Genomic DNA, 27,973 nt, shown 5'->3' with positions numbered 1-27,973 from the left:
ACAGCTTTCCACAGGTCAGTGGGATCTTGTGCAGCAGCGATGCTGCTGAGGGCAGCATGGCTCCAGTAACACATACCTTATGGTGTCTTTGCAAACATGCTTTTGCATGGTGCTTTACAGTGAGCTTCCCAGTGTCTTCTGACAACCCTGGCGACAGTGCTCAGAGGGACATCTCTTCCCAGGCACCCATTTTAACAGTACCAGCAGACAACCAGGACACCTGAGGGGTGGAAAGTAAGCAGGTGGAAAAGGATTAAGCCATGGAAGATATTAAAGTACAAAACAGCCAGCTAAACCAACCAACCAAATCTGGTGATGAATATGCTCACTCTTAGTTATCAGGAACTGATGTGTGTTTATCTATTCAGTTTTTGATATACAGGTCTATTCAATACTTTTTTTTCCACTTAATTTAGAAGCCTGCAAAAATACAGCTTTTCTTATTTCAATAGATTACATTATTACATGGGTTTATTTAGCCAGCATAATTTTCTCCCTGAATCTCCACAGTACTTCAAATGTTTTTTCCTGTGAAGGATAAAGCTGTGCAAATATTTAGTAATGGATAATTAATTCAACCACTTCTTTTCCATCTCATCTGAGACACTCATTCAGTGGATGTTGTTCAAGATTCAACAATTCTTTCTTTCTCTTCTTTAGTTAGCTGCTAAACTATTTTCAATAGTTTCTGATACCTGTGATATGAACAGTTTTGAACGGACATAGGTCACAGATTATATTTGCCTAATGGGGCAGAAACACTTTCTAGGCTCTCGCTTTCTCTTTTTTTTCTGCTTGCAAGGTTCCTGAGAAAAAGTTATATAAATAAGGCATAAACTCAAAGGAAGCCTATTCACTCTCACATAGAGAATATTGATGAAAAGCAGTCACCCAGCTCTACTGTAGATACTGAGGTTTGTATTTTATATTAAGAGGCTAGTGCCAAAGGGTGCCAGGCTGTAACCTACCATTTCACTGGCCTGGTCCGTCCCTGGGGTCACTTCTGTATCCAGCAAGAGCTCAGTGACCGCAGGGGGCTGCCACTACTGGTACCTGCATGCTCGTATTCAGGGAAATGAGAGGCTTAAAACACATTTACCATATGCATGAAGTCTTACGGAACTTTGCTTAACCCATTCTACATTGAAACAGTAAATACAGTCAGAGAACTTTCCATCTGTTTTTCCTTTTTTTTTTTACCAGTTACTACCCAACTCACGTTATTATCAGCACATGCCTACAGGCCCGAGTCTCTTTTACATGTAGACAGACAGACAACAAATGCCAACACCATAAGCCACATACAAACAGGCTGTTAACCTTATACTCACAAGCTCCTCCACTTCTCCATATGACACTGACAATAAAAGTGCCTTAAGTCTTTTTCTGATAAAGTGCTTTCTGCGCAGTAAGTGAAACAGAAACATCATAGCAAATTTTACTACCTCAGATACAGCCGTGTTACAAATCTGTGTGTGGTTTGGCAGTGTAATCTTTTACTCTGATAAACTATTAAATGCCAAAGAAAGCTTCTTAAGTTAATCAGGGCTTAATTTGAATAAACAAGCCACCAAAAGCTTAACAAAAATCCTTTATGGAATCTTAATGCAAAAATAGGCTGTTCACAAAATCCCGGGCCAAGTTCATAAAAGCAACTGCACTGGGATGAAACTGGCCCACTAACCCCCTTTTTCCCCCGTTATTGGCACCACCAACAAAAAATATGTTAATTTTCTGAAACACCAACACAACCATTTCCAGCTCCATTGATGCAGTTTTGGCAACATCGACGCAACCGCATGTGCTAATACTGCACGTGAGAAGGAGGCGGAAGAGTGGGATGACTGTGATGGCGAGGAGTCAGCTCAACCCTCCAGGAAGAGACCCAGACCTGGCTGAGCTGAAGCCCGTGGCATTGCCGGCTGCATTTGCAGCCACAGAAGAAATTCCCCCCCCGGGAGCACCCTGTGGGATGGGGAAGCGCTTGGGGTGAGAGCAGCAGTCCTGTGAGTAACTTCACTGCAACAAGCCACCACTCCCCGATTAGCAGGGCTCCTTGTAGTAGGTAAATTATACGTATGCATAAATATTCACATGTTCAGCACCTAAACAGGTAACGATAATAGTTTAAAAACTCTCACCTTGGGCCTAATATTGTTATTTTATCCCACAAACACAATAAATGACCAAACCTTGGTGAACAAAACATGCCAGGCTGGAGCCCATACAAAGTATCTCTGGGCTGACATGCTGTATTTATCTGGTTCTTCATTACATAGCTGTTATTTCATTCTGTTGCTCTATGGGCTCTCTTTTAGTGCTTTCAGTCCTATGACTGGTACATTTTCAAGTATTCTCTTTTTCAAATTGCAAAACCATCTTCTTTCTTTATTTTTTCCCATGAAAACTGCCGATTATCTCCGAAATGTCTTAATTTGATGAAAAAGTCTTGTTATTTTAAGTGTACATTTTCCATTCATTTATTTACAACCAGCTTTGCTAAGCTGAAAATTTACGCTGAGCTTGAGTGAAATAAAATCAATACATTAAAGAATATCAAAATATTCACAGAGCCGAAATCTAGGGTAGGATAGCTACAAAAAATATTTCTCCATGACATTTTACCTGCCCTTGGGCAAAAATGGTTCATTTTGACATGACAAAATTTAACAACTCTTTTGCTTGCTTTTTCGTTACTCAGACCGTGCTAAAAATAGGTACAAGGAGACCAGTTGATGACTAAAGAAGAACATTCTATTTAATCACAATATGTACATCGAAAATACAAATTACAAAGCTGCATTTCAAAATGTATTCACAACGCCACTCTGCCACGGTCAGTGTGCCAGATGAGAAGTTCTTGCAAGCTACTGGCAGAAAGGAAATTCCAACCATGGACAACTCACTGACAGGCCTCTGGTGTAAGGAAGACCAGCAGCAGGGCACGCAGAGGCAGGAGACCACCCCAGGCAGCTGTAGCCCTGCAGCGACCCTTCGCATCCATTCACTCCCTACTCACCTCTCCCACCAGCTCCCAACATCTCCTGTGTTCCAGTGTGGTTTTTTTTTTCTTTCCTGACCCGTTGTGCCAGGCTAACACGAGACCACTTCCTACATCATTATTTCGAATTGAAATGTTTTGCACACAAGGCATTTCAAAGGTGCGATTAGGCTCATCAGCAATGTAACCATGTTTTACACTTGGGCAAGCACTTTAGTTTATATTGCACTGAAACTGTCCTTTCATAGAGTACTTGCCTGAGGTCACTGAGGAAGCCTGTGGGAAAGCTAGGAAAACAGCCCCTGGTTGCAAAATCCCACTAGCTGCAGGACCATCACTTCTCTCTTTTATATAAAATCAGAAAGAAATTAATATATTGAATTCCTCATTGTCATCCTCCTCACGTTGCTTCATTTCCTGGTTCAAATAGTCCTCTCTTTCTTTAGATTCACCTCGGGTCTCAATTTTCCTCATGTTAGAGATGTGTTATCACCAATGACAAATGCCAAGCTCCCATTCTCAGACTGTGCTGCTGGTGACTTGGAGCAATTCTACATCAAGTACAGAGTGTACCACTTGCAGGGGAATACGAATAATACCATGCTGCTGCTTTAGTACAACTACATCTCTGCACAGAAAAAAAAAAATGGCACAAGAAACAGTAAAAAAATAAAAATATGTATATCTCCTTTTCCTTCTGCCAATGTTCCCAGAGGTTAATGGAATTCAAAGATACTGAATATAAATGATTAAATAAAACAACAAATGAAGTTTCTTCTCGGTCAAAATAAAGTATAGCATCAGTTTGGCATCTTCCATGTCCTCTGTCAGGGAATTAGTACTTAACATTTAACATTTCCAAAGTGCTGTCCAACAACTGCCTTATTAACCTGACACTTGCCAACCCCGTGGATGGTCTCTATCACATCGGTGCAGGAAGTTTCCTAGTTCTAATGACCATGTTCAACCTTTCTATGGCACAAATGGTGGGTTATTTCAGTTTTTTTCTCCCTGCCAGTGAGCGCAGTGGCAGCAATCCTTCAATCCATTCATTGGCAGCTGACATCATCTCCTGCCAAAAGGCCACCTCCTCTTGCGTGGAGTCCATCCAGTCCACAGAGATGCCATAGCTCAAACCTGTAAAGAAGAAGAAAACTACAACGTTGGGAGCTACACAAAGAGTTTCTACACGATGCAAAAATACTCAATGGGATGTAACTGTTGCAGGCAGTGCCTTAACATTAAAGGTGCTGACTTCCCCTCAGCAAGTTGCATGCTAAATGCCTCCTGTTCTGCTAATGACCTCCATTTTGCACTAGAGTTCAGAATAAAGTCAATGTAAAAGCCACAAAATACAAGAACCCTAAACATAACCTGCCAAGGAAAATAATATTGGGCTCAAGCCCTTTCTGCATCTTTCGGAATGGTAAAGAAAGTCTAAAAGGCTTGGGTTTCCCCTTAGATTTTCGTGTGGACTGGGTGGAATATTTGTCAAAATTCTTTTGCTTTACACTTCATTTATATAGGAATCAAACATACGGTAGCAGAAAAGTGTGTACATTAATTCCAAATTGATTATTCAACCATATTTGCACGTGCTAACTACTTGTCAATGAGATAAAAGTCTAAATTTGGATCACAGCTTATCTTGGGGTTGGTAATTTTATAACTTGCTTATGAGCTTATTCTTGTTGCCCCTTCCCACTAGATAGTTCACAGCCCTCCTGATGACATGTTAGAGACTGAAAACAGAGAAGACAGAAACAAATGCAATAAACACAGGGGCACCTGCAAGGCAGACCTTCCAGCTACTATGAGCCTTTTCCTGATACCCTCAAGGAACATTTATTCTTTATTGCAACATTCTGAAATCTTCTGTTTGTCTTTCATCTCTCAGAAAGTCCTCTCGCTTAACAATGAATAGTTTAGAAAACCTTAGATATCCCACTTACAAAAATAAAAGATGAACATGCTATCTTGTCAAAGCCTAGCTATGTGATACACTAAAAGCCAGGATATTGGCTTAAAAATATTGGAGTTTTCCGAACTGACTAACCCCATTGAAGTAAAACACTTTCAGCTAAGCACAGGTCTAAGTCCTTCTCTGAACTGGAACTTCATGCCATCAACTCCCAGAGACAGTGACTGTCTCCCAGTGGAGCAAATGGCCCCCCTGCTCAGGTCGTTCAGCACTATATCCTCTAAATAAAAACAAAACAAAAAAACATCACCACCACCTTAGTCTACACCCAGACAACTCCGCTCTTCCAGTTTGTGATTTAACTCCAGCTGATGCACTCTCAGCACTGATTACCTACCAGATCAACTAGTGTAGCTCACCCTGTTTTTCAAATATTAGCTATTCTTGCTACTAAAGCTACTAAAGGGAGGAGGTGATGTGGACGGAGCACCAGGTGGTGCTGTCCCACATGGCATTCACGTTGCCTTCATCTCTGAGCACTCCTCCCTGGGAGAAGCAGCAATACAACATTGATTTGTAACGCAGCCTGTCTTCCTGTAACAGCAGGAAAACTCTCTGATGGACACAAGGAGATTCTTGAGTTTTTCCAGACCTCAGATGGCAGAAAATGTAGGAATAGAGGGTTGCTATCATGGCACCAGTGCCCCTCCATCCCAGACCCAGTGCAAGTACCAAGACTCTCTCCAATTACTGAGACTCCCCATCCCTGGTTTCTCCCCAACAGGAAAATGCTCTGGAACTTCCCATTATATCTTGTGGCTTAGCAATATGGTAACAGTATTCATTTAATGTAAAGGAAGTCACTTACCTGTCCCGAGGCCCAGTCTGATTCCTCCAAGGAAATGGTTGGTAAGTTTTTCATGATCCCACACAGTCAGTTCAACACAAGCATCCTTCAGATCCTCTGTATGAAAGCCATCGTATACAATAGTGTGATTGAAAACAGGGTTTGTGTCTCTTTTTATGACTCGGGTCTTTTGGTAACTCTTCTTACTGGTGTCTGGAAGCACATAGCTTTGACAGGGGAAAAAAATACAGCATGTAGTATTGAATATCTCCTGAGATTTGAATTGTTCCTACCAAGTTCCTTGGTCTAACAAGCCTCAGTTCTGAGGGAGTAATTGGGTCTCAACATAAGAAATCTCTGTAAATTTAATAGGAAATGTTCATAATTCCTGGACGAAACTTTTTGTTTTGCCAAGAAAATCCATTTTAAAAGCAAACATTTTCAGAAAGAAGGGTACTTGCTTAAAATTTCCTGCTTTTGGCAAGGTTTTTTTGCAAACTGACATTTTACATTAAAAAATGGACCTTACTTTCAGATATTTCTACTTTCATAAATTTTCATCACTTAGATGCCTAAGAGGGCATTTTAAAATGGTCAGTTAGGCTTCTTGAGCGGCAAACCTTTCTGCAGGAAAACTCTGTAAGGATTTAAAATATACAAAAAATATGGCGATCACTTCAAAGAGCCAAAAAGATCTTAAAATCCCCTTAAAAGGTTTTTAATTTTCTGGAATATTTGAAGTACCTTCTCCCTTATAACAGACAGAATTGATATTGCAGGCTGCAGAAAACACACACATGCCAAATTCTGGAGAAGATCAAAGCAGGATCCAACCATCTGTATGTCAGTTCTGCTGAATCCCTAACAAATTCCCAAACTTTGCATGCAAGCCCATATCAAGGCAAAATTCACCACTTCACATGAACACACTAGGCAAGGTGCAGGGCCCACGATTCCTCTCACTCAGATGCTATGGAGGCAAATCACTGAGTGAGTCACAGACAGTGATTGACCAAGAGCTTTATCACAGCAAGGATTTTCCTAATTTGGCCACAAGTGTATAACAAGGGCAATTTCTTCTACAGAGTCCAATGCAACACAAAGGCTTTACAGTATGGAGGCACAGAGAGGTGAGCCTGAGAAAAGAGAAGAAAGCAAACTGCTTTGTGGACGCATGGACCCAGGATCAAAGCCAGTAACATGCTCATGCACTTACCATTTCACAAAGGAGTCAACTCCAGAAGGACGCAACTGCAGCAGGTCTTTGACGTCTTTGACCCAAATGTGAACTTCGCCAGAGGGAGGATTCTTGGGACCTGCCATTTAGGAGAGGAGAAAAACTGTCACATCAGTCCTTACAGCAGCTAGCAAAACGACAAGCTTCCTCTCCAGGGATCTGAGGGAGCAGCAACAGGACTTGTCTGTGAATGCACTCCCTCGTGAGCTCTGCACGCCTCTGCCTGGGTGTCACAGCACTCCTACCAGCCCCATCACACCTGCAGTTGCAGAGGCCTCCTGACACAATCTGCTGGTGCTGCTTTGAAACAGGAAAGGAGAAGGAACTGCTGGGCAAACCCAAGCCTGTGCCTGCCCCACAATAAGAGGGGCTGTGTGCTGCTGCTACCACATGACAGCACCCTACAGTGCCCACAGTGCTCATAAATGCTGAGCAGTTTGAGGTTGTTGAGCCCTTCCTCTCTCCCCAGCACTTTCCCAATAAAACCAGATGTGAAAATCAGGTGTAAGCTGCAGATAGTGCTAACAAGCACTGCTGGTTGTGCCTTTGTGCTGATCTCTGAGATCTTGCTCTGATAAGATCGCTCTTTCGCCAGCTCTTAAACAGATGAGGCATTCCAAGCTGCATGTCAACATACGGGCAATACTTCTTAATGCATGAAACCCATTTTACCTAGGCTTCCTGGAGGGACGTACTTAATAGACAAATTCATCACTCCTCGATGATCCACACCATTAACAGCAGAAAGGCTCTGAAACAGAAAGAGTTATGACTGACTAAACAAGGGATTGTATAAACATAGCAAGAAAAACAGCTTTTGAGTTCAATGGAGGGGCACAAATGGACAAACTCTGATTTTACATGGCTGGGGCAGCCCATTCTTGGGGCAGCCCATTCTCAGAGAAGCTCCCTTCTTTGTGGCTTTGTTCACAAACTCAGTCCCTCAGAACCAAAAGCCTGAGGATTCAGAGCAAGGCTGCCCTTCCAGACATGTCCAGCTTCACTTAATTAAGCATCTTAGTTCTGAAAGACAAATATCCTTTATTTTCTGCAAAGGGATCTGAACCCAGAAGCATGCAGGAAGCTGTACAGGCTTTACAAAAAGTGGCATCTGAATATTTACTTCTCAAGGCATGTTCAATTGCATCACCTAGCACTCTGCTGTCTATTTTTAAGGGATGGTCTTTATGTGAGTAGAGAGAGAGAGGCAAAGTCATGTCAGAGTTTCTGTTGATTAGTGTCAGATCACATGTATGAAAGTGTCCCTATAGATCAGTCACCAAATAAGACCCAAGAAGGCCTGTGTTCAGAGCACTGAATATTGCACTAATGTGTCCCGGGCTTGTGGGTGTTTTACTGCATTTCCCGAGGTACAATTCAGGTTGTTCTGCTCTACCACACCACCCAAAGACCTCAGAGGAGTCAGGAAGGACTTCTGCCACTCCTAAAGGCTTCAGGGTTTGTCTAGGAAGAGGGACTGCAGCTGAGATGCACTTACTCGGGGTTTCAGCGGGTACCAGTTGAGTTTCCTGTTGCTCCAGTCCCAGCTGGCCAAGTCTACTTCGATCTCTCCCAAGAAACTGTTACGTCCCAGTGGATCATTGTGCCAAACAGAGAGATTTAATTTTTGGATCAGCAATACCATTTTCTCTATTTTATACTAGAAGAAGAAAGAGAAGTCAGGTTGTTCAAATTTTTCTTCTGTTTCTTTCACAACCAGAAATAAACTACTCAAAAGCTTGAATAAGCTCTGAGACACTCAAACACACTCCACACATGCACTAATGGACTGGCCTCGCTCTGAACATCTCTTGTTTTGTCCTGCAGAAATACTACCACCCTGACAAAGCTTTTCTGCTGAGCACAGGGAAACCTAGCACTCCGTTCATCACAGGGCAAAACCAATACTCTTCCAAGAACTATTAACACAGCCCAGGCATTGTTAAATAATCCTCTAGTTGTTGATAAGTAAGATCACATAATGAAGACCTTTCTTACTAGTCCCATGCCTCGTGACTGCATGCCAGGGAAGGGGATAAGAACACCCCACGCTCTGGCTGAAGGCAGCAGAGGCTGCAGGTCCCCATCTCATCCAAAGATCACTGTGAGGTTTTGACAAAGAAATCTTGGGTGCCACACAGGTGGGTAACCTTTAACATCTCTGCCCTCACAAACCCAAGGAAAGGGCAGTGCAGTGTTGGCAAAGAAGCCTGGCAAGAAGGCAGGATCTTTCCAGACCTGACCTGGTACGGGTGCCTGCTACAACACAGGTTTTCAGAGCATGTATTTGTTCTTACCCGTAACACCTCGTTGTAAATGGGATTCACTGTCCTCTTCTTCACTGAAGTTTTCCTCTTACCCATTCTAGCTTTGTCAGGGAGCAGATAAGTTTTAACATACCTAGAAAAGAACACAAACTCCAGCTGGATATTGTTCTGCATCTCCGAGCTCTAATAAGTGGGCAACACTTGTGAACAGTGACATGGAAACAAACGACCTGGAGTTGACTCTGTGAGGGCAAAACTAATTAAGAGACCTACTAGGATATTAACTTGTCATGCATGTGAAGTTATAAATCTCACTGGAGATGGGTGAGTGCCACCAACATTCAGAACAGGTAGCTTTCTAGGCAATATGGGAAACCAGCAAGGCCATATATCCATTTTCTGAAATGCCCGTAACTATAGCATCTCTGTACATTCAAAATCAGGGTGAAACTAGAGAGAAGGAAAGAGGTGGAATGTCTTTAAGTCTCTCTCTCAGGGTTCAAATCCAAGCTCCTTTTCATCACCTTTCGAACTAGAGATCACTAATCTCTGTATAACTGCCATTGTTCCCCTAACAACACTTCTTTACAGACTTTCTTTTCATATAGACATGTGTCTGCATCACCAGAGTTACTACCAAAGTGTATTCACCATGGGGAGATCAAGGTTCACACAGATGCAGGGAGAACATATTCCAGTGATAACAGGAACTGTCTTTGTAGTGACCAAAGCTTTCTCAATCTGTTCAAATTTAAGTCTGGCAACATTTACTGATGTCAATGGCTCCAGAACCATCAGCTAGGAAAGTCCCAGCAGTAAGCATGCACTAGAATTCTGAAGGAAGGAAGGAAGAGACCATGACATTTAAAAAGAGAAAATGTAAGACAAGAAATCCTCCAGAACACAAAATTCAGCAATGTAGAAGTCACAAGGCACCAAAGCGTTACTCACGGGTCAGATCTGCCTTTCTTCTCATCCACAACAGCCAAGTCCTTGCACTGGGACACATGAACCTGGAACTCTCGGTTCTTCTCATCATAGTCTAGAGCAAACTCCACGGTACCTTGGGCATCCACACTCCCAAAATCGCCGCTGTAGACACTGAGCACACTGCCACTCACCTGCCAGATGGAAAAGCAAGGTCAGTGCCACTGAAATAGGCACCCTCCTGACTTGGTTTCTGGACAAAGATGATAGTCTGAGAAGTGCATTCCCAGAGAAAGAATCTGCAATTTCCGTTCTTGTGTAGTATTGTGTCCTTGTCACAGAAATGGTCCACATCTGCAGCTGTGCTCAAACAAGCAAGGGTTGGAGAACCCGAATAAGGGTCTCACAAGGATATGCTATCCTAGACCAGGACTCAGAAGCACTATTCTCCCAAATGCTCAAGATACGCCCAAGATTTCTCACCCCTAAATCCCAAAACTTTTGGAAATAGAGTCAAGTATTACTGGGGGGACCACACAAGTATCTTCCCTTTCCCTATGCTTACAGTACAAACAGCTGCTATCCTCACCCAGTCTTATCACTAAGAAAGAAATATATTGAGAGAACTTGAACTATCTGTATATGAACTTCAGGTAGATCTAGTCACACAACTGTCAATCACTTTTTAAATTGGCTAGTAAGAACCGTATCAGACTAGAAATGCAGGAAAAACTATTACTATTGTGTTGCTTGCTCACAATGTGCATGGAGCTGTACACACCAAAAATAGATACATCCCCTGTCCTGAAGAGCCAGTCCTACCAGAGCCAGCCTGTGGGCATCTACTTGCCACAAAGGCCCAGGAAAATGAGGTTTCCACAGGTATAAATCAGAAGCTAGGCACCCAAGAGCCACTTGCTTTCCCAGAACAAACTACATTTGCCCATACACCTTGGGCTTCTTTTTTCAAGGCTTTGTCTTTTACTGGTAGAAAGTCATGAAACAGAAACAAAACATAGCTCCAGAAAGATGAGAGAATTTTCTATTGTCCCAGTCACTCATGATTCCTGACAGGGTAACATAAAAGCTAATGCTGTTTACAAAGCAAATAATTAACCCTCTTGACACTTTTCTGTGGTACAGTCATGAACATTTACCACAAAACTTTCCTAGTGATTAACCCAATTCTCTGCCTCCCCCTACATCCTTTGGTTCTAAATTTCATTCTATTATAACCTACAAGAACCTGTCAAACATCTCCCCTCAGTCCTTGGAGCTGCATTACCATTCCATCAGGATACTCACTCCAGCACAGAATCTGGAACAAGATTTTCAAGAACACCTGTGTGACTTGGACGCAAAGGGCTCATGTATAGCTCCCAGGCTCTCCAGAGTAGGAGAAGGACTCATGTGCCCCAAAGTTCAAGGGTTTTTTTAACATATTTATCTACATTCATGATCTCTCCCTACCAGCACTGCTTCAAGTATATTCTTTAAATCTCACATACACACCTTGGAGACACCTGTAACAGTAATACAGCAAATTCAAGCACTTTTAAGCAGCATCCCCCAAAACACTGTCTCTAAGGAATCTTTTAAAAATGCTCAACTAAACACACTCAGCTATTCTCAGTTTTCCTTAGAAGTTGAAGCTCTAAATCACGTTTTGCTGTCAAACTCTGAGTTCCCTTGAATTTGCTGATAAAGTGAAGGATGAGCTTGCACAGTGCACCCATCTGCAGTCCCAGCTCTTGTGGAGCTATGGCTTACTGTGAATTTGTCTAACAATGACTCAGTGGGTCTCTATGTTAGATGGTACCTGGAGACACTCCTTTAACCCAAGTAAGTAATTAACCATCACCATTCTTCTAATAATGTACCATGCAGAAACCATCAGGATACTCCGGAGGCCACATCATCAGTATCAGCCTAAATGCAGTGTCACTGCATCTGACTGAGAAACCCTATCTAGCGAGATGTACGCATTAAATACCTACCGAGGAGACAGATGCCATGTCGGACGAGTGGCTGCCAATGCTAGGCGTCTTTTTGTGCTTGTTAAACTGGAAGCTGATTTCCGAAGCCGTGTCTGATTCAGTCTGCTCAGAAAATAACAAGCATCTTTAAGCTCTGCCGTATGAGCACTTTGCAACACTACAGAGAAAAAAACCAATAGCTCAGCAGAGTCCCATTAAGCAGCGATCAGGTTAGGAGAGTGGAGGAGAGAGCAGGGAGTCTCCCCAGAGGCATTCCCTCCGACCGGCAGCGAACGTCATCATTAACTGCCTCCAAACAGAGCTGCATGCAACCGCCGGGTCTCTTGGAAAGGGCACGCAATACTGTGGTTTGAGTCAGAGGGAAACACTAAAACTCCTCCACGATAGAAGGGTTGGTTTGGGTTACTGGGGGCTTTTTTATTAAGGCTTTTCTCATTTATTTATGACATAACCAAGGCATGCTCTAACGCAAGTACTGTCGGTGTCCAGGAGAAACATCCTCATGAAACCGCCAGCCATTCAGGGGATGCTGTGAACATTATTGCAGCCATTTCAGGCATCTAGCCTACCTCAGACAACAGGAGAGGAGAGGATCTGCTCAGCTCTTTGACTCTTTCAGGTTCAAGAAACTGGTGGGGTATCAAATGAGGTTTATTGTATGCTGTAGGTACAAACAAAAAAGGCATCAAGATATCTTGTCAGAGTCAGGAAAATATAAGAAAGTCACATTTTTGTTTAAGGGCATAAGGAAGGAGGAAAAGCTTGTGGGAGGCACCAGAGTACCACCTTCTTGCCCCGTTTCTGTTGTCTGACATTGAAGTTGATCCTCCCCAAGAAAAAAACCCGCTAGCTAAGATCTGAAAGCTATTTTCAATGTGGTTTTGTTAAATGTGTGGGAGTGTGCAAACTCCCTCTAGTGGCTAATTTAATTCTCTTATTAGCCTAAGGATGTGTATCTTGTTTGCATCACTCTTTGTGTAGATTTAATTTAGACTAAAACCATTCAGATCTGCCTCCTTGTAAAAGAAATCAAACATGGTCACATTTTGATCTCATAGCACATTTACCTGTACAAAAGAGCTGTAAAATATTTATACCTACAATTTCACCATTGCATATACCTTTCAAACACTCTGCCAGACAAAGAGGTGGACAATAGCCAGATATCTAAAAGAAGAAAGTCAGAAAGCTTCATATCAGCTTAGAAAGATGGTTACTGGATTGCTTAAATGTCTCAATAAAATCTATTTGTTCTATCTTTATCTTTTCTCAGTATCCCTTGAAGATGACTATCTCCATCCCAGAAGAATTTGTTTTTAGAAGATATTATGTGCATAAACACGCATGCAGATATACACACCTGTTTAGCATGTTAGTCACGATGATCTATTCTTCAGGGCTCAAAATGCCCAAGAGCTTCTTTGGCATTTTCCTTTTATATGATTTACCTTTTATGTGATTTACCATTCATTTGATATTTACTACTTTTTATTTCCAAACATGTGCAAAGCATTAAATGTAGCCCTTTCTGCAGACTACTTGTTATACTGCAAACAAGTAAGTGTAACTCTCTAGAGCAGCGTTTCCAACGATGAAGTTTATGGCTCTAAATAAGCTTTAATAAGGGGAGGCTAAAATCTTGGTTGTCTGGGTGAAGACCACGTCACTGAATGGCAGTGCATGTGGAACCTGAAGCTCCGAGCCACCGTGCCGTGTGACGTGTCACCGCACCATACGACGGGGCATGCACTTGGCCCAAGGCTACCGGAGGGGGTGGCACAGTCACAGGGCGAGCAGCGCATCCCACTCACAGGCTGCCTTCGACACAGCCCCAAAGGGGACCCTCCTCCCTCCCATAACCAGGGGTCAGGCTTACTTAAACAGGCTCAATCATTTCCTCCAAGCAGCTCTACCCTTCCTCAGGCATTACCTTCCCAGCTGTCTCACCTCAGTCCTGGCAGCCTTGGCCTTACTGCTTTGCTTTTAGGCAAGCTCTTAGCTGTCCTCTTGGGCTTGCCAGTTTACACCTTTTGGGGACTTTTATTGGCTTTCTTGGCCACAGAGGCTGTTGCTGCCTTCCTTCAGGCTCCCTTCCTGGGCTGCAGCTTTCTTGGGCTTCTTGGTGGCACAGACAGGTTTCTTGGCCATGGGTTTCTTCAGGTTTGCTGCTGCTTTCCTGGTTGCCTTCTCCTTAGCTCCTCTTGGGTTATCAGGGAGAAACTGCCCCCATAAAGCATGTCCCAGCTGGTAGCTGGGAAGATCAGGCCAGCAAACAGGGTCTGCTCTGGGTGAGGTGAGAGGCCCAGGCGGGGCACTGCAAGACCAGTGAGCATGTGACAGGAGTCTGTGGTGTGACTCACATGCAGGATGTCAGGTCTGGCACCTCTGATTAACCCACTGCGCTGGCTGCCATGCAGCTCCCACAGTACTTGGTGGGGGAAGAAGAGAGAGGGGTACAAGCTTCTTGCCAAGCCTTTGAAGGCCTTGTGTTTTTTGCTGAAGACACTGAGTAACATACCACCAACCCAGCTGCAATTTCCTGGCTCTGAATTTAATTTTAGGCACTAATTTGATGATGAAACAATATGTCATTTTCCTTGCCTGGTACATGCACAGAAGCACCAGGGATGCAGAACCTGGGCATAATATATTACCTTCAGGGAATGTAAACCAAAAAGGAGAAAGAAAGACATTACTCACTCTCTGTGGTTGTGTAAATGTTCACCATGCTCTTTGCCAGATTAATGCTATTTGCTCGGGCCAATGCCTGAGCAGCAGGAGAATGATCCCCATCTTCCTCTGGAATATATGGAAAGCCAAATCAACATGGTATAATAATAAACACAAATGGGCAGTGTGTCAACAAGCACATGTGTGTGTCTCTCCTAGCTTGTTCACTCTGGTTAGAACACGCTGCAGTTACACTACACAGGGCTGCTTTCAAATCATCAGCATGCTTTAATGTCTCTCCCTGAGAATAACTCTTCACACTATGATGGGAAATGTAAACACTGGATTAACCCAGTCCCTAAAACAGATCAGCACTTGCAAAGAGTTTCTAGTGCAACACAGCCATCTGCTAATATAATCCTGAAATGAATGTAATAATAGGCAAAAAACCTGAGAAATATAAGAATGATCTTGTATAGAAAGGAAATATTTCTGTGTACCTGAAGTGCAACTCAGAATTTTCATAGAAATGTTACATGAGGTAGGAAATAAGCCAAGATATGACACCATTAAAAATCAAAATCAGGTGAGTCTATGGAAAATCCTCTCAAACAGGTCTTACCCAGGTACATAAGGACAGGAAATTTGGAAAAAGGACGTAAGAATATCTCTCTTCCTAGGTCTTTGCTTGGCAGAGAGCAGAGCTGGGGGCAATCAGACCCCACATGTAAAATGAATTGCAATTAACAATAAGTTTTGCTCATAGTAGCAGTCATTACAAGAGCCCATCAAACCCAGAGGAAGAGGCCAATAAAGTGGTGATACTATTGACACCATCATGGTTGAGAACATGGTATCAGAATCCAGAAAGATCAGACTCCTTGTACAGTCACTTTTGTTGCAGTTTAATATCCAAATTTACATGTTCATTCCCAAAATACCCAAAATGTCATTTAAGCACTGACAGCCAGTGGCTACATCAAGGTAGCCTAACAGCCAATGTATTTATTAAACATTTTATTTCACATTTTATTTCTTCTATTTGTGTCAGATTTATCACTACCACCAGAAAGAATTCCTCCAGCCTCACATTTGAAGAAAGCACAGTCTTCCCAGTGAGTGAAATAAAGTAAGTTCCTGTGACCTGTTGTAGGTAGTACTAAAGCAATGGAGGGCTGTCCCGAGCTGAGGTGCTTGCAGGTAAGGCACGAGGGCTGGTAGCGGGGAGGAAGGCAAGGGAACATGGCACTGTCCCTTTTTCACTTGCACTGTGCTACACAAGATCTGCTTCCAGAGCTGCTTGCTAAACACATTCTACACATGCTAACTCTGCATGAACTGCAATACAGGATAAATGGACAAATGAAGAAAATGTGCAAAATGCAGAAGGGTTAGAGGAGAAAACAGACTTAGGGGTGACTCTCTGTCAGGATTTCACAGGGTGCAGTTATGGCCCTCAGTACCTGAGTAAACAGCTGAGTCTGCTCCCTGAACGGCTTCTCTCTCTCCGGCTGGTTCACCGGGTGGTGGCTGGTCTGAAGACTTGTAAGTTTTTTCCTCATGTAGCTCTCCATTTATTTCCATGTTGTCATGAGTTCCCAAATCAGATCTTTCTTCCTTCTCATCATAATTTTCACCATCTGTAAGCACAGGTTCGATAAGTATCTGCACCCTGCTCGCCAGTGAATTCGCTGCATGCTTGTGCTCTTTTGCCACGATAAACTCATCTGTAGGCATCTCTGGCTCAAATGTGCTGCCAGACACTTCTTTGGTAGGTGACTCGATTTTGACGGAAGGCGCTCGCACAGGCAATCTGGATTTCTTGGAGCAGTGCTGTGCCGCCTTCTCTTCCTCTGGTGCTGGCGGCTTCCCATTGCTTTCACTCAGCGAGTTATTTCTTGTAGCCAGGCCGCCTTTGCTCTTGGCATATGTGGATCTAGGAATGATGGAAACTGAGCCCTTCCTTGCAGGGGCTACATAGCTTTGTTCTTCCTCGCTAGAAGACAAGGTTATTGTCCTTTTGGAGGGGGTTCTTGTTTTCGTGAAGACACCAGGTTTTTCTTCACTGTTCTGGCCTTGCCCAGGCTGCCCAGAGAGTGAGCGGCACAGCTTGAACTGCCTACCATCTGTCTCCACCCAGCTCGGGTCCTCCGGCATGTTTCCCACCATCACAGAGTCTGCTCCCTTCTCCCAGAAGTTCTTCAAGTTCTTGAAGTGTTCACGATTGAGGCCGATATCCTCCTCTTTGTTACTCATTGAGGAGATCGTATAGTTCACGCCTTGCTTCACAGCCTGGCTGCTTTCCCCCTCTGTGGTCAGTGGTTTGGGGCTTGCCAGCAGCTCCCTCTTTGCAAGACTGTTCTCTGCCAGCCCCATGTGATTCACAAATTGCTCAGATCTGGGGAAAGTTCTGCTTGGTTTCCTCTTCACTGGTATCTTGCTGAGAGCATAAGCCTCTTCGGGTGGAGTTTTTGGCCCCACTGTGGTGCCAGTGGCCCCATCAACAGCTTCTTCTCCAACTGCACTGCTGAGCTGAGGTACAGCATCCTCTGAAAGCTTGGTGGGCAACGGAGATACTCCATGACCTACAACAACAACAAAAGCTCACGACCTGTCCTGCCGCATGACATCGTATTTCCCTGGAAGGTCTGGGCTGCAGCCTCTCAAGGGGAAGTCAAGGGAAGCTTCCAGAAACCTTCCTAATTCTTCCCCATTTTGAGACTCTAGCAAGCCCTCTTCCATACAAGGAAAGCCCTGAAAACCCCCGCCCTTCTCTCTGCAACAGGACATGGAAAAAATTCACTGGGCTCTAAATTGTTGCTGTGAGTTGGGGATTTGTTTGTAGCTTTGCTTTCAGTTTGAGAGCTTTCCTATTGGCTATTTGCTACATACCAAAAATACACTCTACATTCAAGGCAGGAAAGAGAAGGTAACTTGGATTTGTGGATTAATGAGTTGTGAGCCAAGCACTCAGTTTAAAATATACTGAGAGCCAGGACAAGTTTCAGTCATTGGATTTTTTTTTCTTGGTCTCTGCTGCCTTGGGCATAATTCATACAAATGTTGGCAGCCCATTCTTACATGCCAAGGTAAGAAATACTCTTTGTTATCCGTTTGTACACACACAAAAAAAGCATCTTGTCTCCTGGTGTTTGATGTTGAATAACAAAACCACCAATGGCTCACTGAACAAAAACCTTACCTTTTCTAGACAAATGCAAGCTGTCTGTTGCAGCCACAGATGGACTTGTTCCAGTGTCACTCTCTGAGGAAGAGACCTCATGTATACTGGATCTCTGAATGGAAAACAAACCCTATCAGTGTATATAAACTGGCAAGACTGGAAAAATATATTTTATTTGAGCTCAGACACCAGGGCAGGCAGTCTGTGGAGCCCCTGCCAGTAGGTACAGACTGTGTGAAGGTCCAAGCAATAACAAAACAAAGTGCAGAGGCTGTGCCTACACTACCTTGTGTGACACAGACAGCGGGATGGGAAGTCTTGGCTTCGGTTTTGGAAAGATTTTACGCTCCTCTGTGGTATCAAGAGCAGGTGTGCTGGATCTGGGGAAGAGGAGAAACACCTGAGCAAGGAGATCATGGTATTGATGTGCCTGGTAAGTTGATCAGGCAGTCTTCAACATCATCTCAGTTCTGCTCAGCTACTTTGTCACTTTTATCTACTGACCCAGCCCACTATAAGGCTGCCCAGAGCTGGTGCCTTCATTTATTTTCTATGTTACTGCTTGGAAGGACTGGAGAACATGTTAAATGGCCTGAACTTAGAGTAAGGATGAGTCTCCCACTGCAGTCAGTACAGAACTTGCTCAATAAAAACAATGGTGTCAACTTCTACATTTATTCAGACTTTCCCCTTCTGGGAAAAAATCGCAGGGAAAAACACAGGAAGCAGCAGTGCCAGAAAGGCCCAAGAGCCATGCAGAAGGGAGATGCATTTCCATGCTATGGCCTGGGAAGGAACAGGCCACACCTCCCAGTTCAGGCCAAAGGCATAACCAGGTTGATGGAGAATTTAGAAACTATAGGAATGATTATGACAACAATAGTTGTTGTACAGGATATAAATCTTCATGCTTGGAATATAAGTTAATTACTAACTGCCTGGTAAATAAATGGAAGAAACACACATTGCAGGCAGTTTGCTTGACTGTTTCTACCATTTTTGGGAGTGTCTAGTGGTGGCTGCTCTTTTAATGGAGAACAGCAGTCAAACTGGTGAGATGTCATATGGGAATGCTTTGTGTTTAGGGTTGAATGAGAAAAACAAAGCAAGCTTTTCAGGATTTAATCACACACCACCACCATCACCCCCCCAACCCCATTAGGACCATTGCTGTGCTGGTAAAGCAGGAGCATCTCAGGCTTGCTGACTCTGGATGCTTCATTAAGCTACACCCAAGGATCAGCTGCAAGAGGTTTGGAAGTGTTGTCAAGGCCCATATTTAATATTTAACTGGAGCAATTGCCACCTGTGAAGAATGATTCTTCATTCTGCTGACAAAAAAATGCAAATGAGATGGCAGCAACAATAAATGAATATGTGAGTATTTTAATGGCTTCTCCATAGTCCACGAATATTGAGTGAGGTCACTGATTTGTTCGTTGGAGTGCTTTTAGTGGGTGTTTCTGCTCAGTCAGCACAACGTGAAATCCTACCAAGCCTTGATGGAGAGTGCTAAGCACTGGACACAGAGGTTGGCACCAGCAGGAAATGAGCAGTTTCCTCAAACAGTTCATTCTGTTAGTGTTGCTCCATGGCAAAAATTAAACAAATAAAACTATAATTACTTTGAAAAACTAACCAGAATATCCTGACATTAGAGTCAGTTTCCATTTTACTGACTCCTTATCAAATCATGCAGGAAAAGACCTTTCTGGGATAAGCACATTAGCACTTAGTTATTGGGGGAGGATTGATACTCTGACAATTCCTGGAAAAAGGATTTTAAAAATATCCTATATAACCCATTACTTCTACAGTCTTGGAAACTCAGTTAAAGACCAGGAATTAATGAGTAGCATTCAGTTTTCATTAGAAGTAAGAGCAGCAGCCAGAGCATTGCACAAGCAACGGCGGCTACCTCTTCTCTCCTGCGCAGGCAGCGTGCTCAGGGAAGGCAGGACTCGGGGTGGCTTTGCTTTCCAGACCCGTCTGGATGTGCTCGTTGGCCTCATCTGTAATATAACAGAGACAATTGAGAAGTTATATTTATTTAAACTTGTAACGGCCAGTGTGTTTTGTTTGGGGAAAGAAAAGGCTTGTTAAATGAGTCCCACCAGCACAAACGCTGGGGATTTAAGAGGAGGTGGCTGAGGGGGGGCTCAGCCTGCTCTCCCCGGGGATGGGGGAGGCCCTGGGGCAACATCGCCCGTGCTCCCCACGCAGGCACCTCCAGACCCCATGGGTCCGAGAGGCCAAAGCCAGCTGCCTAACGCTTGACTCACGCCAGGAGCTGTCGCATCACGGGAAACCTTTGCAAGACACTGTCAATAAAGTTAATCCATTCCAGGATTTAAATTCAGCCATTTCCTGTTTTGACTCAAAGTCATCCGATCTTGGCAAACAAAGGAGGAGGCCAATACAGTTAATGAGGAGATCCCTGTTATTTTCACTGGCACAAGGCTCAGCTATGTCTTCTAAGCTCTCAAAGACCCTAAAGAAAAAACAATAGAAGACAATAACCTTTACAGCAGCCTGCCAGGGCATAAAGTTGCATTAGATATTTTGCTGGCAAAAAGGCTTTCTTGCTACTGCAAAACCAAAAGGATGAAAAAACTGGCGATGAAAAACTAAGCTTAGTCTGGTGTCCTGGTTTCGGCTGGGATAAAGCTAAGTTTTTAATCAACAAGATCTGCACATATTTATTCACATGTAGCTAGGTCTATTTTAAAGAGTAAATCTACCTGTTACAAAAACTGCCAAATCTCTCTAGGATATATTTCACTACGCAATACAATAGAATCAGAGGCTCAAAGGATTCAGCTCTGACATTAAATAATATAGCCTCACTTGTTATCTGGTTAGGAAACTGCACTAAGCCCAAGAATAGACCAGTCCTACGGATGGGCTGTGATATCAATGTCATGCTGATGCTGCCCGTGTGGTGCCATCCATGCTCAGCACCAGCAGAGTCAGCCCGGCAGTAACAGTGATATCTGAAGATGGAGCTTCATCCCCTCTTGCCTGTGCATCCCCATGGAGAAAAATGCTGCAGTCCCAACTCTTCCTTCCTGCCCAGCGCCTGGCCCTGCGGTGCAGGGGACCACAGCAGGCATTGTTCAGGGCTGTCTGTGTTAGCACCACATGTCTGGCACACACGTGAGATGGCAGCTGGGTGCCTGTAGTTTCCCCAGCAGTGGGAAGTCAGGGAGTCACTCCTGCTGGAACACAGAAGTCTGGTTGTGTAAGAATGGGCCAGTTTTAGAGAGCACGTTTCTGAGAGAGGGACTGCGTTTTGCCCATGAAAACACTGATATACGAAAAGCATCACTGAATATTGTTTCTGGAGAGACAAACAGTGGCATGGCTGGTGGCACGTGCAGGCCATGTCACGTGCAGGCATGGGAAGGCATGCTGAGGAATGTTTATTTATACAGTGAGCCACGTCCTCCTCTTTTGCCCTAGACCCAAGGGAAGGAGATGCCAGCAGGTAGCTGCTCTGGAAGTAGAGGAACCAAACACAGAGCTCCCATGTTTTCCCTCTGCCTGTCATGGTTGAAGAGACCTTGACAACTGAAGGCTGCATTCATTTCTCATCTCACTTCCAAAGGCATTGTGTCATACTTGCTTTTCACTGACACCTCCCCCTCAGACAGAGCTCCTGGCTCCCAGCTGGCAGAGGCAGGGGGAGGTGTTTGCTTCCCCCCATCCAAATCACTGCCCTTCAAAATGGCTCAGCCACTGACACAGCTATATCTGGCTTCTATAACCACAAACAGGTTATTAGTACATTATAATCCACCAAGACAAGCAAAATGCCTTTGCTAACTTTAGGATGAGAGAAGAAGATGCAAATTCCAACAGAAATTAGTAGTGGCCTGACCAGTTTAACTTGTCCATACATATATTTATACACATATGTATACAGCCACTCCTGCCCTAACACTCTAAGCTGCTTTACTCATTTCCTATCACTCTAAAATGAAGACACTCAACGCCTGGGGAAAGCATGGCTAACTGTGCCATCGGGGCTGACTTGCCTCGACGGATGGATAAAACAGTCTCTCTCCTAGACGATTTTTAGCTCTCATCCATTACACTCAAGCTCAGGAAAAAGTTATCACCAAATTCATCCATCTGTGCTGCTCTGCAGGCTGTAGTTTAAATACAGGGTATCTATTTTATACATTTTTATTACTGCCGATTATTTGTGTTTTCTATTATAATCAATACTAACTGTGAAGACCTTTAGGGATCCACACAACTCTCCCTTCCAAAGGTTAAAACCCTTCCTCAGAAAAGGTCACTGGGCATTCTCCTGTGCAGGCACAAATTTCCACCCCTCCTCAGCCTCTTTACCATGCAAAGGGAATGACAGCAATTATCTCAGTGGGGCTTTTCCACGCAGGAATTTTCTCATTTCACTGTCTAACATAGTCATCAAAGACTTAAATCAGGATTAACAGCCCTGGAGTCATGAACATGTTACATTGATTTGGCTAAATGAACATGCACCCCTTCATCACCTTGAAAGCCAACAGAAGGTGAGTGACTCTGATCTTTCCAGAAGAAGAAAAAAAGGTGTCAAGATGGCAGGTGAAAGCCCTTATCTCATCTATCGCAGACTGAACATGAGCTGCACAGCCAAACTGTTTGTAAAGGGGCCTCATTCTTGTTCCCCAACAGGCCAAGCACTGCTCTCACCAGTGCAATACTCTTGCTGACAAGCCAGTGAGAGAAGTGCTTGCCCTCACGCGTGGAGTGAGGCAATCTATACGGTAACCACTGCAGGAGCCAAGCACGCCATAGTCAACAGCAAGGTGAAAATACTAGCTACAGAATCTTGATCCTCAACCAGTGCTGTAAAACGGCAGTGGCAAAAGTAAGAGGAAGGAATAAAGTCATGTTATACCTGTGTGCTTTACCACAATAAGTCTGAGAATAGAAAAAGAGAAAGAAAGGGAAGAAAAAAAAAGTTGAAAATAGAGATTTTTTCATTACTATAGTAATTTGGTAACATTTGCTTCTTCCTTCTTAAAACAGCATTAGTCAAGTAATGCACATGCACAAACATAACTTGCATATTACTGCTATATTAATAAGGAGTTTATTTTAGATGACAATGTGAGACCACATCTCATATGTGCACATGAGCAATAAAAGTTAAATCTAAAACCAACAATACTTCAAATTTTGCTTTCTTGAAATGGGCTGCAAGCTAAGGGTGCTGATGCCTCTGGCAAGGCAACAGGCAGTTGACTCCCATTCATTGCTGGCTACTAGCTGGGCTGTAGATGACAGAGCATTTGTCTGATTTGGGCCCCAGCAGAGGGGCTGCTGAAGCATCTGTCTCTTCATGCAAAGAGGGTGCAAGCACAAACGCACATCCTCAAAAAACAGAGAGCATGCTCTGCAGAAACGGCCAGGCAACTCTGTCGAGCTGGAAAAGGTTTTATATGTTTTAGCATTCTGAAGGGATGATTAAATAGTAAATTTAATGACATCATGAATCCTTAATACTAAAGATAAAAGCAACTTCATATGAAATATGATGGGCCAGTTCTGCATCAGAGGCTCCAATGAATCTATGCTAAGTTATTAGAGCTGTCAGGGGTAAGTAAAACACAAAAAGAAAATGAGGCTCTCAGATAGTGAAGTCCCTAGCCAGCGTTTAGCTTTGAGAATGTGTCTAAGTAATGTGGAGCTCAGAGGCGTATACTATACCCAGGAAATTAATGTTACAGAGATATCATGGCCAATGAGGCCCACCAAACAAAGGAGAGATCTATATTGCTCCTACTCTACAGCAGGAATGGGCAGCTGGGCCCAGGAAAGAGGACTAAACTGAACTGGTGGAGATGACGTCTGAATTTTGGACAGATGGAAGACAAACCTTCAACTATGAGTAGCCTTTACTGCAAAAGAACAGAGCCCAGTTATAGGGTCCTTATATTAGGGACCGTGGTAGACTTTGCTTCGAGCTGTCTATCAGGGCCATGGCTCCCCCTGAGCAGCAGCAGCCAGTAACTCACCAGCCACGTCTAAGTATCTGTGATTACCCACCCTGACAAGTAATCAAGGAGATTGTATGAGACTGGGCTGCAGTTCCACGGTCCTGCTGCGAGTCAGCTGGCCTGTCTTCATGTTGAGGACTGGATGTGAATCATCCCCAGTTCTGCTTTGCACAAATGTTCAGCACGAAGTGCCAGCTCCAGGCTGGTTACGTTTGGACTCAAAGCACAGTCCTGCTTGTTTCACATGGGCCTGATCCCTTCTCTTCTCTGCCCTGAGCCAACAAATCTGATTTGATCTGTTTTACATACTACCATGAGAGTTCATCTGCATGTCAAACAACACACAGTACATCTGCTTCGAATTAGCACATGGTCCCTCATATACCCTTGCTATGGCACAGCAGCCTGGGTACCATTCAGACTTCACCCCAAAGCCCTTTTTACTTTGAAAACCACATTGTGCCTTGGAATTATTCCCATGTAAAAAGCTAGCTATGGACCCTCTCAAGTGGGCAAATATTTGGCAAGAGAAGAGAGGCACCCCCTCCCTTTGCAGAGATGTGACTGACCCCACCACCTCCCAGCTGTCTGTTTTTGTCAGACCACTCTAGGAATTGGGGCGAGGGGGGAGTGGTGTTTGACCCACACATATCAGTTTGAGGCCAGAAATTGCCTGACATCATCCCCTTCCCTTTTGGCTTCTATGACAAGAAATTATACCAGTGACCTCTGGCAAACAGACATTTTGGAAGAAAGAAGCTAAAGTGGGGAAAAGGCATCTACTGCACGTAGCTGGTAAACAGCTTTTGCCTTGGTCCTCCGCCACACTGTAATTTTTTCTTTGGGCCCTGATTTTGATAATCAGGTATTTTTTTCTAGGACTGAAAGTTTAGTTGACAATCCCCTTATCACAACACAAATGTTGGTCCCCAACAGGCTCCCAGTACAGGGAGACCCCCATATTTGACCACTTTTTTCTGGTCCATCAATTTGTTTTCTTAAAAGGCACACTGCCATACTTACTTTCTAGTTTGCCCTTTTTCCTTCTAATTGATGCCCGAAGTAGATCTGGCCCCTCTAAGTCTTCCTGAAACCGTTTTGCCTTCACTTCTGAAAACCATTCACCTGTCACAAACTTCTTCTTCTTTTCATCCTTGATGGAGCCTTGTATCCGCCTGAAAGTCAATGAGAACATTACACACCAAAAAGATCTCCAAGGTTTTGACTTCCCCCGAGCTACCTCCATAACAATTCTCTGTAAAGTTCACCTGTCTGATGCTATGAAGGAACCAGAGATTATTCTCTGCAATCACAAGGGCCAAACCAGTATTTAAAAAAAAGCTAATTTATTCTTTATCTGAAATGGGAACAGCACCTTGTAAACACAGGCTTTCACCTCTTCCAGATTTTACAAATCCAAATCAGATCACCCTGCAAGGAGATTTGTTCATTTGCTTTTCAGCCCTGAGGTTTTGGGAAGGGATGGGGCTGTTTGCAGGTCTTGCACTTCTTCGTTTTATCTGTCTATTAATCTCTTCATGAGTGGCAAAGCCTTTTGGATCAAATCTGATGCAAACCATAGAAACAAATCATATTATTTAGAGGAGCAACCTATCCCTGCAGCATTCTCCCTGGACACTGCTCCTCTCCTTGTTCCTCCTGCCATGCTGATTTTGGCACTCAAACAGTTAGCTCTCCTTCCCGAGCACTGCTTCTCCTACTGTAACTCATTTGGGCACACCCAGGGCTGGTTTTTGGCACCTAAACCCGTCAGTGCTCTGTTTGCTAGAGGTACTTTTAACCCTCCTCCAGTTATTTTGTTTTTATACCATGACTTGTTGAATTAGCTGCCTTTCAGCTGACACTGCCTCCCACAGCTCACCACAATTCAGGGCCCCTGCAAGACCTAGGAGGCCAGAGGAAACTCCCACCTCAGTCCAATTCTCAGCAGGAAGAGGGGGCAAAACCCCAGACAACTGTGGAGCCTTGAAGGGTCACATTTGGCTGCCTAAAAGCCAGAAGGGAGCAGGTATGGGATAACCGAGCTCCAGCCTCTGCCGGCAGTGCTGGGGGGCCCAGCAGGACTGACAGCCAGGGAGCTGCACAGCTCCAGTCTAGATCAGGGCTGCATCTGCCCCCGTGAGGGTCTCGAGGTGCTGGGCCAGAGAAGATGTAGGACTATATTTTAATCTTGCTGACACCAGATCAGTGTAATGCCATTGACTTCATTTCGCCCAGCAGGCAGGTTGTGTTGGAGCCAACTGCGTCCACACGTGCACCAAAGGCCTTACTGCATATAGCCACGCTGACAGTGAGGGGCACTTGGCACCACCCCGGTCAAGATCTAACTCACTTTGCTCCCCAATGAAAGCCTTTTGTGCAACAGCTTCCAAAGAGAAGTGAAACAAAACTGAAATGATCCAAACACTCTTTTCCCCAAACCTCCACTGTAAAGCAGAAATTTTACTGCATTTCAGAAAAACAAAAGAAAAAAAAAAAGAGAAAACCTTGTTTCAATTCAGAGGAGATGTAAGAGCATGCAGACACATACATCTCAAGTCCAAGCTTTTTGCAAGCCACCACCAGTGCTGTTTCCCCAGCTCTCACCCGGGAGCAGAGGCCAGGGCACGCAGGCTCCCTGGAGCCTGCTGCAAAGCTGCCCACTGCCCCTTCAAGCCTTGAGCATCCCTCCTACATGGGGCTTACTCTTTTTTGGCTCAACAGCAAGTTGAAGACTCACATCCTTAACAGGGGTAAACTGGCACAGTGCCATCCACACTCACTGAACTACTCATTTCTTGCTGTGGGGAGTTTGGTGCCAGCTTCCTGAGCCTGGTGCATACTGTCAACCCAGATGGTCTAATGGCTGGCATTAAAAAAGTGACAGCAGCAACAAGCAATCCCGATCAACCAGACCTGAGCTCTAGGATGGCCAGTGACAAGTGTGCTGAACCAAGAGCAATGCCTTGGCTCTGAAATGGCTCCCCACAAACCTTTGGCAGATCACGTAGCCTCTCACTGCCCCTCTCTGCCTGCACAACGGATACTGCATACACACCCACCTCAAAGAGCACCGGAGGGACACAAAGCAGAGATGGTGATGTAAAGTCTCATTCTAAAACACTACAGGATTTCTGTGCTACCGAGTGAGGAAAACAAGGTAGCAGCTACACCCCTGCTCAGACCTCTGACACTGAGAAATCAGCATCTTCCTCCCCAGAGCAGGAAAGGGATGATTTCCCTTTGGCATCTCTGAGGGCTGCCGATTAATTCAAAAGAAGAGTCCAGTCCTGTAATCCTGCAGAAAGAAGACAGCAGCGACAGCAGGATGGCTGAGAAAGCAAGAGGTGCAATGGAAAGATCCATCAGGATCTGAGCAAGAAGAGACAGCACTGCTGCAGCACGCATTTCTCCCTGTTGCACACACACACACACAGACACACATTCCTCTCTAAAAGAAGTAAAAAAATCCCCCAGGGGAACTCACGTCCTACTGTTACTGCATGCTCTCTCACCTGATACGATCCCCATCCTTCTTCTTCAGCTCTGCATCTCTCTGCAGAACCTTCATCAGCTTCTCATACTCCTCCTCGGTAAGGAAGCTCAAGTCCAACATCTTCCCAGCAATTTTCTTCAGTTCTTCAGACAGCTGAAGCAATGTCACACCAGAACTAATCCAGCCCAGACTGCTGCAATGCCATGGGCAGCCCCTGTGCAGCCCGCCCTGGTGTGTTGAGCAAGATGCGACTGGAGAAAAGGACTTCACAAAAGCATGACTTGGGTGGAAGTTGCATTAGCACCTGGACTTGCACTTCCAGGCTCTTCGCTGGCGTGTTTCTCTGCACTGCATTCCTTCCCCTGCCAGGAAAATTCTCTCAGCAAAATTATGCTCCTTTGCTTTTCTTCAGGCA

At 44.3% G+C, this 27,973-nt stretch overlaps 1 protein-coding gene across 1 annotated transcript; it reads right to left on the bottom strand.

Annotated features, from left to right (window-relative positions):
• Positions 1 to 2,732: 2,732 nt before the first annotated feature.
• LOC141949132 (synaptotagmin-like protein 2) lies at positions 2,733 to 27,736 on the bottom strand. The gene is made up of 16 exons (XM_074882361.1): positions 27,578 to 27,736; positions 25,086 to 25,237; positions 19,970 to 20,063; positions 18,338 to 18,431; positions 18,070 to 18,163; positions 16,331 to 17,452; positions 14,898 to 14,996; positions 12,767 to 12,858; positions 12,198 to 12,299; positions 10,225 to 10,394; positions 9,304 to 9,406; positions 8,505 to 8,666; positions 7,679 to 7,757; positions 6,986 to 7,085; positions 5,791 to 5,996; positions 2,733 to 4,138 (listed from the first exon to the last, which is right to left on the bottom strand). Exons 1-16 carry the CDS (start codon positions 27,676 to 27,678, stop codon positions 3,993 to 3,995), a joined length of 2,916 nt encoding a protein of 971 aa, XP_074738462.1. The 5' UTR covers positions 27,679 to 27,736; the 3' UTR covers positions 2,733 to 3,992.
• Positions 27,737 to 27,973: the final 237 nt, after the last annotated feature.

Source organism: Strix uralensis, chromosome 13 (assembly GCF_047716275.1).
Source record: "Strix uralensis isolate ZFMK-TIS-50842 chromosome 13, bStrUra1, whole genome shotgun sequence".
NCBI classification, from domain to species: domain Eukaryota; kingdom Metazoa; phylum Chordata; class Aves; order Strigiformes; family Strigidae; genus Strix; species Strix uralensis.
The sequence above is the reverse complement of the archived record's forward strand: the minus strand, read 5'-3'. Positions and strand labels throughout refer to the sequence as shown.